Source organism: Conger conger, chromosome 15 (assembly GCF_963514075.1).
Source record: "Conger conger chromosome 15, fConCon1.1, whole genome shotgun sequence".
Classification (NCBI taxonomy): Eukaryota; Metazoa; Chordata; class Actinopteri; order Anguilliformes; family Congridae; genus Conger; species Conger conger.
The window spans coordinates 12,779,245-12,796,324 of NC_083774.1; the positions used below are offsets into that span (position 1 = coordinate 12,779,245).

The 17,080-nt window shown below is 45.1% G+C and overlaps 1 protein-coding gene across 3 annotated transcripts in view; it reads right to left on the reverse strand.

The window, feature by feature from the left end:
* Nucleotides 1–4,015: 4,015 nt before the first annotated feature.
* scaper (S-phase cyclin A-associated protein in the ER) overlaps nucleotides 4,016–17,080 on the reverse strand; it is a 102,048-nt gene continuing 88,983 nt past the window's right edge. For all 3 annotated transcript variants that reach the window (XM_061222574.1, XM_061222573.1, XM_061222575.1), the window contains 4 exons: nucleotides 16,573–16,722; nucleotides 7,609–7,800; nucleotides 5,574–5,625; nucleotides 4,016–4,797 (listed from right to left, as the gene is read on the reverse strand). In XM_061222574.1, coding sequence (XP_061078558.1) covers nucleotides 4,694–4,797; nucleotides 5,574–5,625; nucleotides 7,609–7,800; nucleotides 16,573–16,722 — 498 coding nt within the window. In that variant the 3' untranslated portion in view covers nucleotides 4,016–4,693. The remainder of the gene's footprint in view (nucleotides 4,798–5,573; nucleotides 5,626–7,608; nucleotides 7,801–16,572; nucleotides 16,723–17,080) is intronic.

Here is a 17,080-nt window from a genome sequence, read left to right on the forward strand (position 1 = left end):
TTAAAAGGATCTTGAGTGGCCAACACGTAAACGTGTCAACTGATTCTCGAGTATCCCTATTCTGGCACATTGTGTGTCAAAAGTGTTCAGAATTAACACAACCTGTGTCAAAGCACTCTAGACGCAGCACATGTGTAGAAAAAAAATGACACCTCTTCTTGGAGTGTATGAATTGTTGCATAGGGTTTATTATGACAGTGTTAAATAATTTATCAAACGAAATGGGAAAGCTCAATTTATTGTAAGCTATTTATGCTAAACATCTAGGATTTAGACGCATTATTCAAAATATGGATATAATAATATATCATATAACAAAACTTTTTAAACATGACAGTGAAAACGACAATGTGTCTGGGAAATAATGGCAGGAACTGCAATATTAATCTATTTAGTGATTTAGTGTTCGCTGTTTAAGACTGTTTCCAATTAAGCCAAGCGCATAAAGCCGTAACCAAATTAGACGTATCAACGTCCGTTTGAATATGACTAACCCTTAACATGCTGGCGAGTTTTAAGAATGGCCACAGGCGGGGGTGAAATGGGGGAGGAGGTTACTGACTTGGTCATCTTGAAACTTGGATTTGCGATGTGATCAGTCCAGTTTCACTTGTTATGTCACAAGTCTAGACGTGGGGCAAGTATCGGCGACTGCTTATCTGTCCTTGGCATCACCTGCAAATGATACATTGACTGAAGCCACAACAAACCCACCTCTTTGGTTAACAGGAGGAGGCGTGGAAAAGGAACCACAGCTCGCCGACCCACTCCGGTGTGTCGTGGGTTTATTTTCGTTCCAGACTGGGAATCGCCGCTGGACACAACTCGCCCAATCTCGGCCTAGTTGGACAGACGTTTCAGAATTCAGACCTCGACAATTTGTCTCCCAGGATGGGGTTTCTTGATAACAGGAAATAAGTTACCCTACCTGAAAACTGGACAAGCGCTCCAGGGCATTGATGGAAATCGAAGGCAGGGTTTCACTCAACAATGAAAGGATTCCCTTTTCCCACAGGCCTATGTAAATCCAAATAATCGCTGTCAGTGGCTGCCAGTCATTCTGATGGCAATGTAGATTGTAATGTAGGTTATAACAAAGCAGACGTAGCAGATTCTATGAACAACCAGAGATTGTTCAACATTTCAGAGTCAATTTCAAAACAATAATCTCACACGTACATTATTGGCTTTCTATCAAAGCTCTCAGTTCACAATTTTGGTTCAATTCCAAAAATCAAGGAATATGGAAAAATAGGATGATAGTATGACCGGTATTTAATTTGTCCTTTACGTGTCATGCATTTTTCAGTTAACCCTGGAAGAACCAATAGCCTATTGCAAATAAGAATGGAGACTTCTCTTAATTGAGGTATTTGTGGAATGTGTAATATGAAGGAAACAATGCTTAAAGATAAGACAGGATTAAAACTTCAAGAATAACAACTAAAAGCACATAATTAGAGGTCAGGTGGCCCGGGGTTACAGATGAGACCATCAAAATCATCAACAATGCACCTACCTAATTTACAGTATTTGTTTATTTGGCGGGTAGGCTATCTAGTGTAAAAATGCATTCATTCTCCCATCCCTAACAGCAGTACAATAAACTATCAGTGATTATATATTTAGATGGTATAGATAGATGGTATATTTATTGTCATGGCATTAGCCTAACTGCAGGCAAAAAAGGGAAAACAAGAAAAACGAACAAAACTATTTGCCACTTGCCTATTTTTAGGCTACAGGACGGGTGTCTGACAAAGCAGGACAACTAAAACGCCTTACTAAAGCGCATGCATTTTGCTTACATGTTTCCGTTAATCTAGTCCATACAAATATATAGTTAAAGTAGGCTATATAATTATTGTTATAATTGTTTGTATTATTATTGCTGCTTAATGGTATGGTATTATTATAATTACGATGATGATGAGGATTCTTCTTCTTCTTCTTCTTCTTCTTCTTCTTCTTCTTCTTCTTCTTCTTCTTCTTCTTCTTCTTACCTACTACCGTGTTCTATATTAAACTTTTAAGTGTTTTACATTTTAGTTTAGCCTATATAGGCAAAAAAGTGTCAACGATTATAATAATCATGAGAGAGAAAAAAACTCACAAATTTTCGAATATTGTTGAGAACTTCGAGACACTAATATAACCTATAACCTACTAATATAACCTATAAAATACCTGAGAATAAAAAATACGTTGCAAAAGTGCAGCTCTCATCGGTTAAACGCTCACACCGGGACAAATGAATAGAATTGTGGCCTATTAATTCATGTGTGCCGCAAAGAAAACAGTCGTTATAACTGAACACAATATCAATTACAAGTGTTAGTTTGGACAACATTAGTGATTTTAAAATAATCGCTTTTCTACATATTATAGGCAATTTGAATATGCAGCCTATTCCCAGTCCCGTTTACACGTCGAATTGATTTGCTTCCAAAAATCGATTAATCGTCATATCTTAGTCGACAATTTGTGCATTTTGCGCAGTGAAAATAAATTCCAATTCAATTTTATTGTTATAGTGATTTTTTGGAGAGGGACTGTCAGAAACATATTGTACACAGTAAGCAAAACGATGTAAGATATTGCCTACATCACCGGACTCACTCGCCAACAAGGTCCATTGTCAAAAAAATGGCAAGCCTCATATCAGAGAAACAATGACCACTGGCTTGTGCTACTAAGCTTTTGAACCGGATTTAATTTAAGCCTGCATTCGAATCTTTACACTTCATTAGGTCTCGCTCATATAGGCTATAACTCGCCTATATCGTAGCCTATATCTAACTCTCCCATTTCACGGTCGTTTGTAAGCTAATCACCTGAAATCGAAAACAATAAGGTCATTCATTTTATTTGAGATAACATTCCTTCATATAGGCCAGCCTGCATTAAAGTGATCCACCCATTTAAATGTCGCAATAATCTTTACATATTAATTGCACCAATTAAATAACCAGCGGAGTGAGGTTTCCCAGGATTTGACCAATATCAGATAATGTCAAACTTATCTTCTTAAAAAAAAAAAAAAAAAAAAAACCCATATCAAGTTGGAGCATCTATGCTTGTCATTAAGCAGAACGAAAACAAACAATCCTAATCCACGCCTGGAGAGTGCCGCAGCGCGACCAGCCCCGCGAGGCAGAATGAAAATAGATTGAGTAATGCCCACAAGAGGCATTTCACCATTGAAATAATAAAACGCTTAACCCAAAATAAATGCACTTTCCAGTACTAACCTCACGGGTACTGTTCTAACGTATTGTTATCATTTTAGAAACAAATAAAAAACTTCCCAATGACTATAAATTATTTTCAGTGATAGGGGCCCTACTATTCTGAACAGAGTAAATGTATAGAACGGTTAAATTATTGGACATTGTGTTTGCTAGAAATGAATGGTCAACTTAGAAACTACCCAAGATTGTCCATAAAGAGTTATTAATCTCTCAAATAAACCAATCTGTTACATTGGCACAATTTGAACAGTGACTGCGCGATCTGGTCGCATACATTGGTTCTAAAGATGCAAAGTTGCAGGTTTCCTAGGCGAAGGTACCCATGGAATTGTGTATGTGCGTGTGTATATGTATCGCTCTGGACAAAAGCATGCGCTAAATGCGTATGATATGTAGCCTAAACAGCGCAGGTCATGAGAAATGGCTCGGTTCCTGATATTCAGTTTGTTCACACATGTTAATGGAAGGAGCAGGACAGTGACTGAGGTGCATGCTTTGGGGGGTCCCGGAGGTGAAGACTGAGCAAAAACAGTTCATTTGTCTCAGGAAGCCCAGAGGATCCTGAGGTTTTTGGACTCCTCAGACACGGGTTGCCATGGTTTCTGGTCTCCAAACTCTTAAACACAACGAGCAGGGGCTAGGATATTTAATGCCACTGCCTGTTCGCAGTTTTTGTTGAATACAAACATTTCTTTGCGCCGTGTTTGAGAAAATCTTTAAATATATTATTCGTCCCCACCAACTGAATAAGAAATGAAAAGGAGTTCGTGTGGTAATAAATAATTTTATTACATGTGATACATTGGTAAATTATGAAATAAATTAGGTGCTTTTACAGTGCTTCACAAAACAAGCCTGAAACCAGGCATTTTCAAAAAAAAACTCAGGATGGTTCGTACTTGCGAACAAAGAATACACGTACAGGACAGACGCACACTAGTCGCGGTAACGACAAAGTAGTAAAAAAAAAAAACGGTTGAAAAAAACGTAAACTAGGCAACGCCCCAAGTCTTATAACAAAGGGGCTGGTTAACAAAATAAACATATAAATAAGACCCATTACCCATTCATTAAGTTGCTTGTCATTCTGGCTGGTTTAAGAGTGCTTTTCTCATTTCCTTAGAGTCTTTAAAACGGCATTCTTTTATCAGCATCTTCAAAGCACTTTATCCATGCACTCAATAATCGCAAAACAAATAGCTACAATCAGCCTGATCAACAGTGGGGGAAATGTATTGTATGTCTGATGAGTTTCTTACCAAATGGTTGGAGACCTATTATCAAAAATGAAAACTAGGTATAATAAACGGAACTGGACCACTAAAGCTAACGTTATCCTTCAACGATGCAGGCAGAACGTACAGCCATACTGTGCTGTTTTGCAGCGAGTTTGTGTGTCTCGCTAACACAGTTGTGAGAGAGGTGAGGCAGCTGCCGCGGGATCAATCGGCTTCCTTCTTCAGGAAAAACTGCAGGGCCGCATCCCACTGCTCTCGGGGGAAACGGTTTGACAGCTCGAGGTAGTCCAGAGACAGCGGGACTTTTTCTGCGGGAGAGAAACCAAACGAGAAAGTGAGGGAGGGCAAAGACAAAAAGGACCAACAAAATGCAGAGGAGAGACCGAATTAAAGGCGCACGGTGTCCCTGAGGATGGTGCGTGGTCACAGTGGGGGCACGTGAGGTAGGGTATTGCCGCCACTTTGTGCACTCTGGAGAACTGAGCACCTGCCGTTAGCCGAGCTGCCCAATGAACACCAGCAGCGACTGGCTAACAGTACACTCTCAGAAATAAGAGTACATTGGAGGTACATTTCTGTTCTTTAAGGAACAAATTTCCAAAATGTACCCTGAAAAATACAACACTTATTTTTGATAGAAATATGTACCTTTTACAAACAAAAAAAGGGACAAATTAATTAATAATCCAATGGCAAGAGGTAGTAGGCCTATGCACCTATAGGATACCACCTGACAAGCGTTTGTACCCTTTTCTGCACTTTTTGTACCTTCTTACACGGCATACACAGTCTGATCATTACGAGTGGCCATTCCAAACCAGGGAACACACAAAAGTTCAGTGTTAATTCAACTCTTAACAGAGTTTGCGAATCCAGCAGGGACCTTATGTCCTCTGTAAGAGTTGACTTAACACTGAACATTTGACTGTGGGAATGAAAACAGACCTCAGTTGACAAAAAAAAAAAAAAAAGAAAGGAATAAAGTCGGCCTCATTTCAACATTCTCGCGGCTGTTAGTTTTCATATGTGAATCTCGTACACGTGCAGAGACTGATGGAGAAAAACTGCTGGAGCTCCTGCTCACCTGCTTGCGAGGACGTCTTGCTTTCTGTCTGGCTGGAACTCTGAGCGAAGTCCTACAGGGTAAAAGGAAAATAAATAAAGTCAAATGTTTTCCAGCAGCATTATCAGTGGGAAAAGATGAACATTTGTGCAGAGCAAAATGGTATTGGTAAGTATTCTGTCAGCCCCACTCAGTTCAACAGGAGGAACTCTGCACATTGTACACCGGTTTCAATTCTCCTGGACAACTAGCTCAAATACCCTCCGCTAATCAAATGAGCTAAATCTGCCTGGGCGATGAAGCAGCATACCACTCACTGTCTCCATCAGCTGCCCTTTCCCAGTTGCCAGTTGCGTTCAATAAGTTCACAGTGAACACACCAGCCATTATCCTTCTCTTTATGAAACAAACTTCAGTCCAGTTCTTTCAAACACTGAGTCGCGCACAGCGGCTGTTACAGGAGACCTCAGACTGCAGCGTTAGCCGTGCCTGTGGTCTCCGTCAGCGACAACTGTCTGTCAAAATTTGATTTACGGCTTGTTTCAGATGTTCCTTTAAGCTTCTCAAAACAGGCACACTGCAAAAGATTTATCTTTGTTTGGTAAAGGCAACAATTTAATCACTTCTAATCTCAAGTTACACAGATAAGGAAAGGCCTGCTTCAAAAGCCCTTTAGGCGTGGCGGAGAAGTTGGGTTTCATTGATATGCAGGCAGCTTTTATACGAAGCCGACAACAAAAACACGGCTTTAAACATCATCCTTCTTCAGCAGAGCGCACAGGCTGTGCTGGCTCCTTTAAAAACACGGTTGGCTAGAAACAATTTTCACTTCTCTGCTAACCTTTTTGCCATTTTAAAGAGAAAGACACCTGAGATCTTGTCTTGGTCCTAATGAACTTGCATGGTGCCGGCAAAAAGGCCTTTTGTTTCCCCGACTGGGTCTCGGATAAATGACCGGGCGAAGAGAAACAGCAGAAAACCATACGTCTTTCCACTGTTTGAAGGAAACGACAAGCGTCTCTACGTTTTATAGTCAAACTAATCTCAAGATAAATACTCTAGGTAGCAGGGCAGGCGCGAGGGGAGACAGTCAGGGAAGATGAAGGAGGAACCCTGTTTACTGGAGGCTCAAGCCATGGCAGGTAAATTTAGTAGAAATGTCCGAGACAGCCATCCATAACGCCCACCCTTCCAACACAGGGAAACAGGAGTGAACGCAAAATGGCGGAAAAACCCGGAGCAGACGATATGCTCACGGCACGGCCGCACCTCAATCCCTTCTGCGCTTACTGATACGGCCATAGTTTGAAACCTGTCTTCACTCCCTAAACAACTGGAAATTAAGCCTTCACTCAGCCTTTGGACAGGTGTTGCAGGGTTACTGAGGGGCAGGATGAGGTTGGTTGGGTCAGGTGTGTGGATCGGACTTGGAGGTACACAGCAGACTTATCATAATGTACCATAATTAGATGCAGGTGGACCAGTGTACTTATTTGAACCATAACCAATCCAAAGCTCACTTTACCTGTTTGACAGTGGACCACACCTGTATGAATGTGGATTATATTTATGTAAAGGAAAAGGGTATACCCATATGAAGGTAGACCTGTATAAAGGTCATCCACAAAGTACCACATACTCCTGTGGTAAACCATACCTGTATGAAGGTGGACTGTACCTGTATAGAGGTGGACCATACCAGTATGCAAGTAAATTATACCAGTGTGAAAGTGGACCATACCTGTATGCAGGTAAACTGTACCTGTGTAAAGGTGGACCATACCGGAATGCAGGTGGACCGTACCTGTACGAAGGTGGACCGTGCCTGTATGCAGGTAAACCATACCTGTGCAAAGGTGGACCGTACCTGTATGAAGGTGGACCGTACCTGTACGCAGGTGGACCGTACCTGTATGAAGGTAAACCGTACCTGTATGCAGGGGGACCGTACCTATACGAAGGTGGACCGTACCTATACGAAGGTGGACCGTACCTGTACGCAGGTGGACTGTACCTGTATGCAGGTGGACTGTACCTGTACGCAGGTGGACCGTACCTGTATGAAGGTGGCCAGCAGCACGCAGCTCATCTCCTGCTGCAGGATGACCTTGTTCTGGGGGTTGCTGTGGCAGGCGCAGATGAGGCTGGGGAAGAGCACGCGGATGAGCCGCGGGTGGCTGAAGTACTGGAACGGCAGCTGACACAGTTTCTGCAGCACGCTGGGCTGGCGGCCAGACTGCACCATCACCTGGAACACACACAGAGCGCGCTCAGTCCGCCCCTGCGCCGTAAATCACACACCGCGCCCCCCCCCCCCCCCCCCCGCTCCGCGTAAACCCGCCGCAAAAACAACACACAAACACGCCGTTCCAAGAGGAGAAATAAAGGTCAAAGCCACCCACTCCACAATTACATGCTATAAAACACAATGACTACCTAACTGTGTTTTTTTTACCCCCCTTTTAGTTCCTTGTAAATACAGGCTGGAGCAACTATTAGCGAATTGTGAAATTGGATAAAAGAAGCCTGGAGAGCGCGAGGCTGACGGGAGCAGTGCTGAGTTCAGAGGTTCATGATGTCGCGGCAAAGCCCTGATCCATGGCTGTGAAACTACCACTGAAACAATCAGCCGTTCCACACAGGTTAATGCTCTGTGACTTATTTTAGACGTTTTAGTCTACACTGACACATATTGATTACCTCTGAAGAGGGAAAAAATAACAGAAACAACTAATAAAGGAAGAAAAAAAAAGTAAGAAAGAAAGAAAAAAATAAAACTATGTGACAGAATTTTATTATGCCAGCAAATGTGGAAAGAAGAGGGGAAGAGAGTGAGAGAGAGAGAAAGAGAGACAGAAAGAGAGCTGGTGTCTCACGGTCACTCCATGAGATGAAGCAATACCGTTAATGGAACCGTCACCGAGATGACACCTCACCCCACCCCTCCCCCACCCACCCACCTCCGCCTGCCAGGGCCTTTCCACCGCACCGTCATACCCAGCAAACCAACATTAAAATCGAATCACTCCCGGCCTAGTTTGATTAGAGGGGAGCGACAGGAGGAGGAGGCGATAGACCGGGTGACTGACGTGTGGCCCCGCCGTTGCCTTCTCCGCTCCCTCTCTGCGGAGCCCGGGGCAGGTCGGGGCCGGCCGGGGAGGAACCGGGGAAGTCCCCAGGGGGTCAGGACAGTAAATCGCGGCGGGAAGCAGAAGAAACACACAAGAGCTCTCACAGGTACTGAGCACAGTCCTCCAAACTGGAACCAGAGCGGCGGGGTGAGGCTCCCCGACCACAATGACATAAATTACCCAGGATTTACAAGATTTTAAAGACACTTTTAACAATACTCTTCCAGGGCATTCTCTGTTTAATAATGCACTTTAAGGTTTTAAGAGCACGATAAACAAACCTATAATTCATGGGTTCCCCCCCCCCCCCCCCCTTCTTTTTTCGTATAGTTTCAAGGTGAGGCCTCTTTGGACTGTTCTACAGCAGCGTTCAAAGGGTTCTCAGACGACGCCGTATCAAATTAAGGCCGCTTTTTAAGATGTTTTTGCGAACCGTAAAAACAAAACCAATGATCAGTCTTTCTTTTCGACTCCCTTCTCCCTCCTCCGGGGGGAGGACATGCACACACCGGCCTTGCCTCATGCAAGGAAGCCCATTATTTACGCCGTTTACAGTTAGCGTGCTAAGCTTACCCGCAACGCTGAAATAACTTTGACCGTATGTCCAAAAAAAACATGAAAAATCACCCAGTTCTCACTCGTCTCAATTAATGATGTGTTTAAGGGGACATGTACTGGGTCCACCAAAGCCCTTGTCTCACAGAACTAATCCTAGGATCTAGTTGTTTCTGAAGGAGAAGAAAAAAGAAAACGTTGAAGTCAATGGTTAAGAAGAGGGTTAAGATGCGTTTAAGGAGGAAGACTTCCATTTTCAGGGCACAATGCCTCAACTGGCATTCTGGATCAATCTCCCCTATCCGGGTGGGAGAGATTCAATAAATTTGCAAAACGAGAATCCAAAGAAAACTCATCTTTCAGCAGAACGTTAAACATTCCAATCCCCAATAACGTAAAATATCGCTGTGCGTGTGGGGAGGTGGGGGGTGTTCTGGGAAGAGGTTCGATGAATGAAAGTACTCTTCGGCTTAGGAACAGCCGTAGCGCGCATTCGTGCTCTCCACAAATCCCGTGGCCATCTCATAATTCTCCATCCTCCAAACTTCCAAACATATTGCCCATCCTCAAGTGCGCTGGGGGGGGGGGAGCCCATAAAACATGGAGGTCTGGCAGCAACAGGAAAAAAAAAAGAAGCTTCCTTCAAAACAGACATTTTTTTAGCTCCTACGGGTCGTAGAAAAATAACTTTTCTGCTCTAGGGCCCTTCCGAGCGGGGATTTGCGCCGCTCCGAGCCTCTCCTCATAAACACGAGTATCTATTCGGGCCCTCGGGCAATAAAAGCAACGGCGGGCTGTCTGAGGCCGTGAATCAGGCGGCGAGCTCCTCGAAGCTCCGGCGTTCCTGACCGTCCCGCTCGGCCGCGCTCCTCGGCCCTCCCCCGCGCTAACCGCAGAGCGGCTCCCCGGGAACAAAAGGGCACGTAAACTCTGTGATGTGAAACGCAAACTCGGCCAGGCTAAAAAGAAAAGAAGAAGTCCTGCTAAAAACCCGAAACGGGGCCGGGGCGGAGGGCCCTTTAGCGGGGACTTTGACCGCTGAACCACGACGCTAATACAAGGGGATGAAATCATCCCACTGAAGATGTTAATCTGCGCGAGTGTGCGTGCGGGTATAAACAAGTGGTCTGCATCTTGTGGTAGAGCCTCTCTATTGCTGCTAATTCTTCTTCGAACATTTGATTGAGATACCTTCACCCCTGCCCTGTGGAGATGTTTGTGATGTCATTGACTGATGTTCTGGGTGTTTCTGTCATCAACTGCGGTTGCTTTCCTTGGTCGAGCTGCTCGTTGTCTGTTGCTCAGCACACCAGCGGTTTCTTTACTTTTTAGGATATTCCAAGTTGTACAAGCTATCCCCAATGCTTGTGCAATGGCTCTTTTCTAAGCTTCAAAATGGCTTGCATTTCTCCTAAAGACAGCTCTTGCTCTTCATGTTGGTTTATTTTTTCTAACACAAATGCAGTCTCCACAGGCAGCACCCAAGGCTAAAACCAAGAGTAGACATTCAGAACTATTTATTGTTTAACCAATCAATCTGACAGGACAAATCAAGAAACTCCTGTCAGTCACATGTTCCAATATGTTTGCTCACCTAAAAATTGTGTGGTCTGATACAAAAGGTGGTATGTTGTTTATAATACACAATAAGTTGTTTAACAAATCTAGATAAAATAAAAGCTGAAATTCAAGATCATGCGCATATTTTGACCCCAAACAGAATTGTCTGCAAAGTATAGCAAAAAAATAAAATAAAATCTATGTCTATGTGTGATGCGTAAGTGTTCTTTATCACGTAGGAATGACTAACAAGTACAAATGACCCATCTAAAGTAAGAAAATATAATGCACTTTATAATCGCAATTGAAAAAGCCAATGCAGAGCAGGCAGCAGAAAGCCCAATGTCAAAGCCCTGTCTTACATTCCGTTACACATTTTAAAAACAAATGCCCTTATCCTGGCTAATTTACCGTTTTAGAGATATGGGATTTGAACCCACGACCTGTGGTTGAATTCCCTCGGCGCTGAGCCACACTGCTAAACGGGGTGTAGAGTACAAATTTCTCCAGGACCATAAGGGCTTTGGCTTGGACTTGGACATGTACCAATAAGGCAGACCCGTGTCTACCCACCAAACTCTCCCATCAGCCTCAGGTCAAGAGGAAGAGCAAGAGAATAATAAATTATCATTTACAAAAAATAAAATAAATAAAACAAATCTTCAAACAGCCCAGTTCCAGTTACCCCGCACGTCTAGACGCCCTCAGCACCCCTTGCTCATAGGACGTGGGCCCTTCACCCTTCAAACGGAGCCACAAATTTTAGAGCCCCGGCCCCTGCCGAAAATACAAAACAGATCCAGTCTCTCTCTTCTCTAAACATTTGTATTACCATAAAGTGGGACCGGTCGAGTTACTGATAAGAGACGGGGAAACCACATCAGAGGCCGATCGGGGGAGCGACGAGGGCCCTCGTGGAGGGAAGTTACTGCCGAAAGGACTCTTCTTAACAGCTCGCGCCACCCACGGGAAAGGTCACGAGATCCCCCCCCCCCCCCCCCCTCCGCTCGCTCGCTCCTAACCCCGCCCTCCACAGACAACCCGACGGCAGCTTGCACAATCACCTAAACATTCGCTGGAACAAAAAGGGGGATAATTTGAAAAAGGCTTCTTTGACAAAAGGGCAAACAAGTAAATCAGCCTGCACAGAGGGACGAGGTGCCTGCCAGGCCGCCTCGGATCTCCAGATTTATCGAGTCCTCCGGCGATCGTCGGCTTCGATCTGATCGCACATAATCCGCCGGGAATATTCCGGAAAGCTGCCATCGCCCCGCGCCAAAAAATTCAAACAGAGTTATTATCCACCCTTTGGTACTGAAAGGTTTATAGGAGGCAAACAGAAGAACGCAGAGCATGAAACAGAGAAGACAGGGCTGCTTTTAAAGAACTCATTCCCCGAAACCCTGGGCTTGCCATTCAACGAGTCAATAAATCAAATACGGGAGGGCGCCCGCAGTCGCCAACGTATCGCCCGCACTCCCGCCTCTCGGCTGCCACGCCGGGGCCCTGTGGCTCCTCAACCGCCATTGTTCCCGCTCTGAAAAGACCCGCTTCCCGCCGCGGGGAGAGAGTAGCGAGTCGCTGGACCCTGCCGGTCCTCGCTCGTCACGCAGGTGATGAAGGCTCCGTGATCCTGGCAGAGAGCGACTGTTGAAGGAAGCGTTCAGCGCCAGTTTAACGGGGGTTAGGAGCACTGCCGCCAGCCAGGGTCTCGGGGGGGGGGGGGGGGGAAACGCACCTTTTTAGAGAAATGGGGGAGTTCAGTTGAGCATTAGGAAGGTGGTGTGCGGAGTGTGCGAGTGGGGTGGGTGGTGGGGTACAGTGTGGGTCATTCAGAGTCTCGCAGGGGCTGTTGTCTGGAAGCCGCTAGGTTGAGAGGGCTCCCGGCTGCCTCTGTCCGCAGGCATTGTGTGTGTGTGTGTGTGTGTGTGTGTGTGTGTATGTATGCCCATGTGTGCGCGCGTGTGCGCTATTTGTAATGGTTAACATATTCCAAAAGATCAGTAGCAGGCTAGAAAACAAGCAAGGCCTGTCATGAAATGTTGCCGGCAAAAGGAGCTATCAAATGCATGAGAATTTCACTCAGCAGATCTCATTCAGTCAGGCTCAATCAGCTGCCTTCCTTTGTAAAACCAAGCTCAGCTAGTTATCTGTGTGCATTAAGAAAAGTGATGACTGATTGATTTTTGTGAATTCATTAAAAAGCGGAAGCCCTTTTTTTAAAAACTGGAAGTTCCACAGTTGAAAATAACTAATTATATTAGCAAAAGTCCAGTAGCAATAACATTCAGTCTCAGAATTACAAACATTTTCTCTCATAATTCTCTGAGTTCCCTCCCGGACGTCCAGACGGGAGAATATGACATACAGGTGAACCACGCTGGGCTTTTTTTTTTTTCTCGTACGAACGACAGTGCGTAAGTCACCCTTTTCGAGGGGCTTTGTGCTTTGGGGTAAATTATTTATACCCTGGGAGTGCGGGGCGTAGATCATTCCGGATAGTGGCTCCGCTTCAAAGCGCTGGATTTTTTTTTTAATGCTCTGCGTTATTTCTTGTGCATACACATAAACAAAGCCGGGGCAGCCGGCCTTGGATCAGTGCCCTGTGTCACGGGCCTGGCCCCGGGTCAGACATGCCTTCCTCTGCCACCACTGCTTACATTAGCATGTGAAACGCTAAAGCTGTTCTGAATATCCCCCTCTAAACAATTTATCCTCCTTAAAGCACATACAGGAGAGGGGGGGGGCGGGCGGGAGGGCTAAAAACTTTTAATTCCAGAAACTGAACACTGCTCAGGATTGCATTATGGTGGGTAAAGAGAGAAACATTTTATTTTAGTTTATTTATTTATTTTTACAGTAAAAATGTTTATTCACTAAAAATATTCACTGTTATAAGACAAGAAAGCCTGTATAACTTTACAGAGTTCAATATGTTCTTACGAGTCCTTCAATTGTTACTAATCACATTTTTATTTACCATTGTATGAACAGCTATTACTGAAATAAATGTGTTCCTGTTATTCAGTCTAATCACAACGTGCTTTGCCCTTAACTTTAAATTCCGAATCCACGGAATGTTACTCTGTTCCCCACACTCACTCCGGAGTACTGTTTTTAATACGGCCGACCGAAGTATTAATGTTGAAAGAGAGCCGTGGAGGTCTTGCTTTTGAAAGCGAGCGATGCACAAGGCTGCGAAGCAGACAGGATGCTCTAAACAGCTTTCTTCACTCAAAAAATCCAGGGGATTAAAAGTCTTTCCCTTTGTGTACATTTTTGTCTCGGAGGACACGACCGGTCTTGCGGACATTCCGAAAAAGCCCCGAAACTCACCCAAAAAACCTGCATTTGGAGGCTTGCTTTTCAGACGCCCCCTCCCCCTTGTAAAATTGTGCATTGGCTAGACAATCCTGCAAGAAGTATGGGAAACCTGCCATTTCTTAACTTCCGGTATTTTCTCTCTCTCACCTGCCAGCTGCCCGTGTAGTGTCTGTCAAGAGAAGCTCAGACAGGGCCGGGGCTGGAACAACGCAGGGGCTGGAACAACGCAGGGGCTGAAACAACGCAGGGGCTGGAACAACGCAGGGGCTGGAACAACGCAGGGGCTGAAACAACGCAGGGGCTGGAACAACGCAGGGGCTGAAACAACGCAGGGGCTGAAACAACGCAGGGGCTGAAACAACGCAGGGGCTGAAACAACGCAGGGGCTGAAACAACGCAGGGGCTGGAACAACGCAGGGGCTGAAGCAACGCAGGGGCTGAAGCAACGCAGGGGCTGAAACAACGCAGGGGCTGAAACAACGCAGGGGCTGAAACAACGCAGGGGCTGGAACAACGCAGGGGCTGAAGCAACGCAGGGGCTGGAACAACGCAGGGGCTGGAACAACGCAGGGGCTGAAACAACGCAGGGGCTGAAGCAACGCTGCAGCTCCTTCTGAAACTGAAGCCCAGGGACCAGAGCGAAGGGGCAACACATTTTTAAATTAGCAAAGTGGCAGCTCAAGATGAATGAATATGCAAGTCGGCTATTCCCAGCCCAGTCGTTTCGGCAAACTTTTCCGCGTGCGAACAAAGCTGAATCATCTGTCAACCTCCTGCCACCCCCTCCCAACCCCCCTTTCCTAATCCAATCATCAGCCCTCATTCAATTATCCAATATAATATGCAAATGAACCCGACGACGGCCAGCACATGCTAATTACGCACATCAGAGTAATTAAATTGGACAGCAGCAGCAGAAGGGGAGAACTGAATTGGCGGTCATGAAAAAAAGGAACACATCCTTAAATTAAGACCGCGTTTAAAAAAAAAAAAAAAAAAAAGAATGAAATTGATTAGAATCTGTAATCTGCCCGTACGCCGCCGCGTGTGACCGAGGAACGCTTTCGCTTTCAGGGGAGATTTCCCTGGACGCCCTGTCGCTGGCAAGGCGACGAGCGGCTTCCCCCAGCCGAAGGACGGCCAACCGCGGCACGCGAGGCCATGGTGCCAGGGTGGCCGACCGAGGAGGGCCCGGCGGCCGGCCCTGCCAAAGCGTCTGAAATATTGACGAGGCACTCCTTTTGTTGCTTTGTTTAGCGTTCGGAAACAAGAAAAAGACAGTGCCCAATGAGCAGGAACACCAGCAAGAACGCCCAGCACTCAACCGGCAAAGGAAAGTGCAACAATTAAGACAAATGGATGAATCCCCGCGACTGCTGGTAACTTGCGGCGGCAGTCGAGCTACCTCAGAAACATGGCTGAATTTCTTATCAGTATTTGAGTATTTGAATGCAGTAGGTACACTTTATTCGTAGGAAAAGGTGAGCGTTGCTAGGCTGAATGGCATGTTCTCGTCATTATGTTATGGAATGTTATGAATATATTTCAGAATATGTAATAAAAAAATAAAAATAATATGTCATTTAGAATCCAACTCTCTGGACAGTAGGTACACTGATGGGCTGCATGACTGGTTTTCATCAACAAACATTCTTCAGCTCTTATGTTCTCGATTGTATCTAGAAGTCTGAAATATGTCAGATATCGTTAGAGATATGAAATACAGAAATATAAACAAAATATTATTTGAAGAGGAAAATATTTTTCCTGTTTTAATGTGGGCCCCCAGGGGTCCCTGAATTCCAATGTAGGAACGCTTGACCTAGAGGATTGGAGGTTAAGACACTACACACCACAGTATACACACATACATAAAAGATCTACACAGCATATTTCAATGAAGACGGTCTCAATCTGTGAAATGGCAGTATACAATGATAGCACATTAAAATATTTGACTGAAAGGTACAATAGGTAATTTTTGACTTCTATTGGTCAAGAGAGGAACAGCAGCAACAAACAGCAGCAACAAACACCTTCAAACCACAACACTGTTTATCCCTCCCCCTTCTCTGTTAATGTGCTGACATCGAAATGCCATTGGCTGTGGCAATTAGGACCAAATTTTAACCAACGAGTTTAAATTATTGTACAGCTATACGATGTTTTGGCACAGAGTGCCGGCCGAATTAAAGGACTATAAACACAGGTAGAGGGTGAGTCAATATGTCAGTGAGCCTTTTTCAATGACAGGAAGGGATTTACAATTGTCTTGCAACAATGTTTTAACAAAAAAAATCTTACCTATTGTACCTTTAAACCTCATCCTAACACAAAAACATAGGGTGCTGGCAATTTATACAGACTCTCTTGAATTCTACATACCTCTGTTTTTAACCACAGAGGTTGAAATGAAAGGCAAAGCCATATTTCAGGGCGGTGGAGGTTACCTGGTTGTCGGGGTGGTTCACGGTGAAGTAACCCACGCAGACGATGACCTCGTGCAGGAGCTCCTCACTCGGACGCTGGGAGCAGTACCACAGCAGGGACCCCACGATGTGTCGGAAGGCCAGGGAGAGTCCCTCTGCACCGAGGACAGACTGGACACCACAGAGACGGGTCAGAGACGGGTCAGTCCCGGGGGGGATGCCAACGGCATCGTCAAAACCCAAAGAACCCAAACAAACGTCTGTATGGGCTTCCACAGTTCACCTCCTGTGGGGTGAAAGCTCTGAGAACTGCCATCGATGCTGATCGTTTTGGCTTGCAGTTTACAAACAAAGTAAAAGGAAAATAAAACTAGCTTAAATAAATCTTCAAGAGGTCAGAGTTCAGGATAAACCACAGTGGGCTAGTTGGGTGGATTAGGCTCAATCAGTACCACAGACAAAGAGCTAAAGGGTCCACCATCACTGCTAGAAGAACCAGCCCCCACTTTCCACTGCAAATGAGCTACTA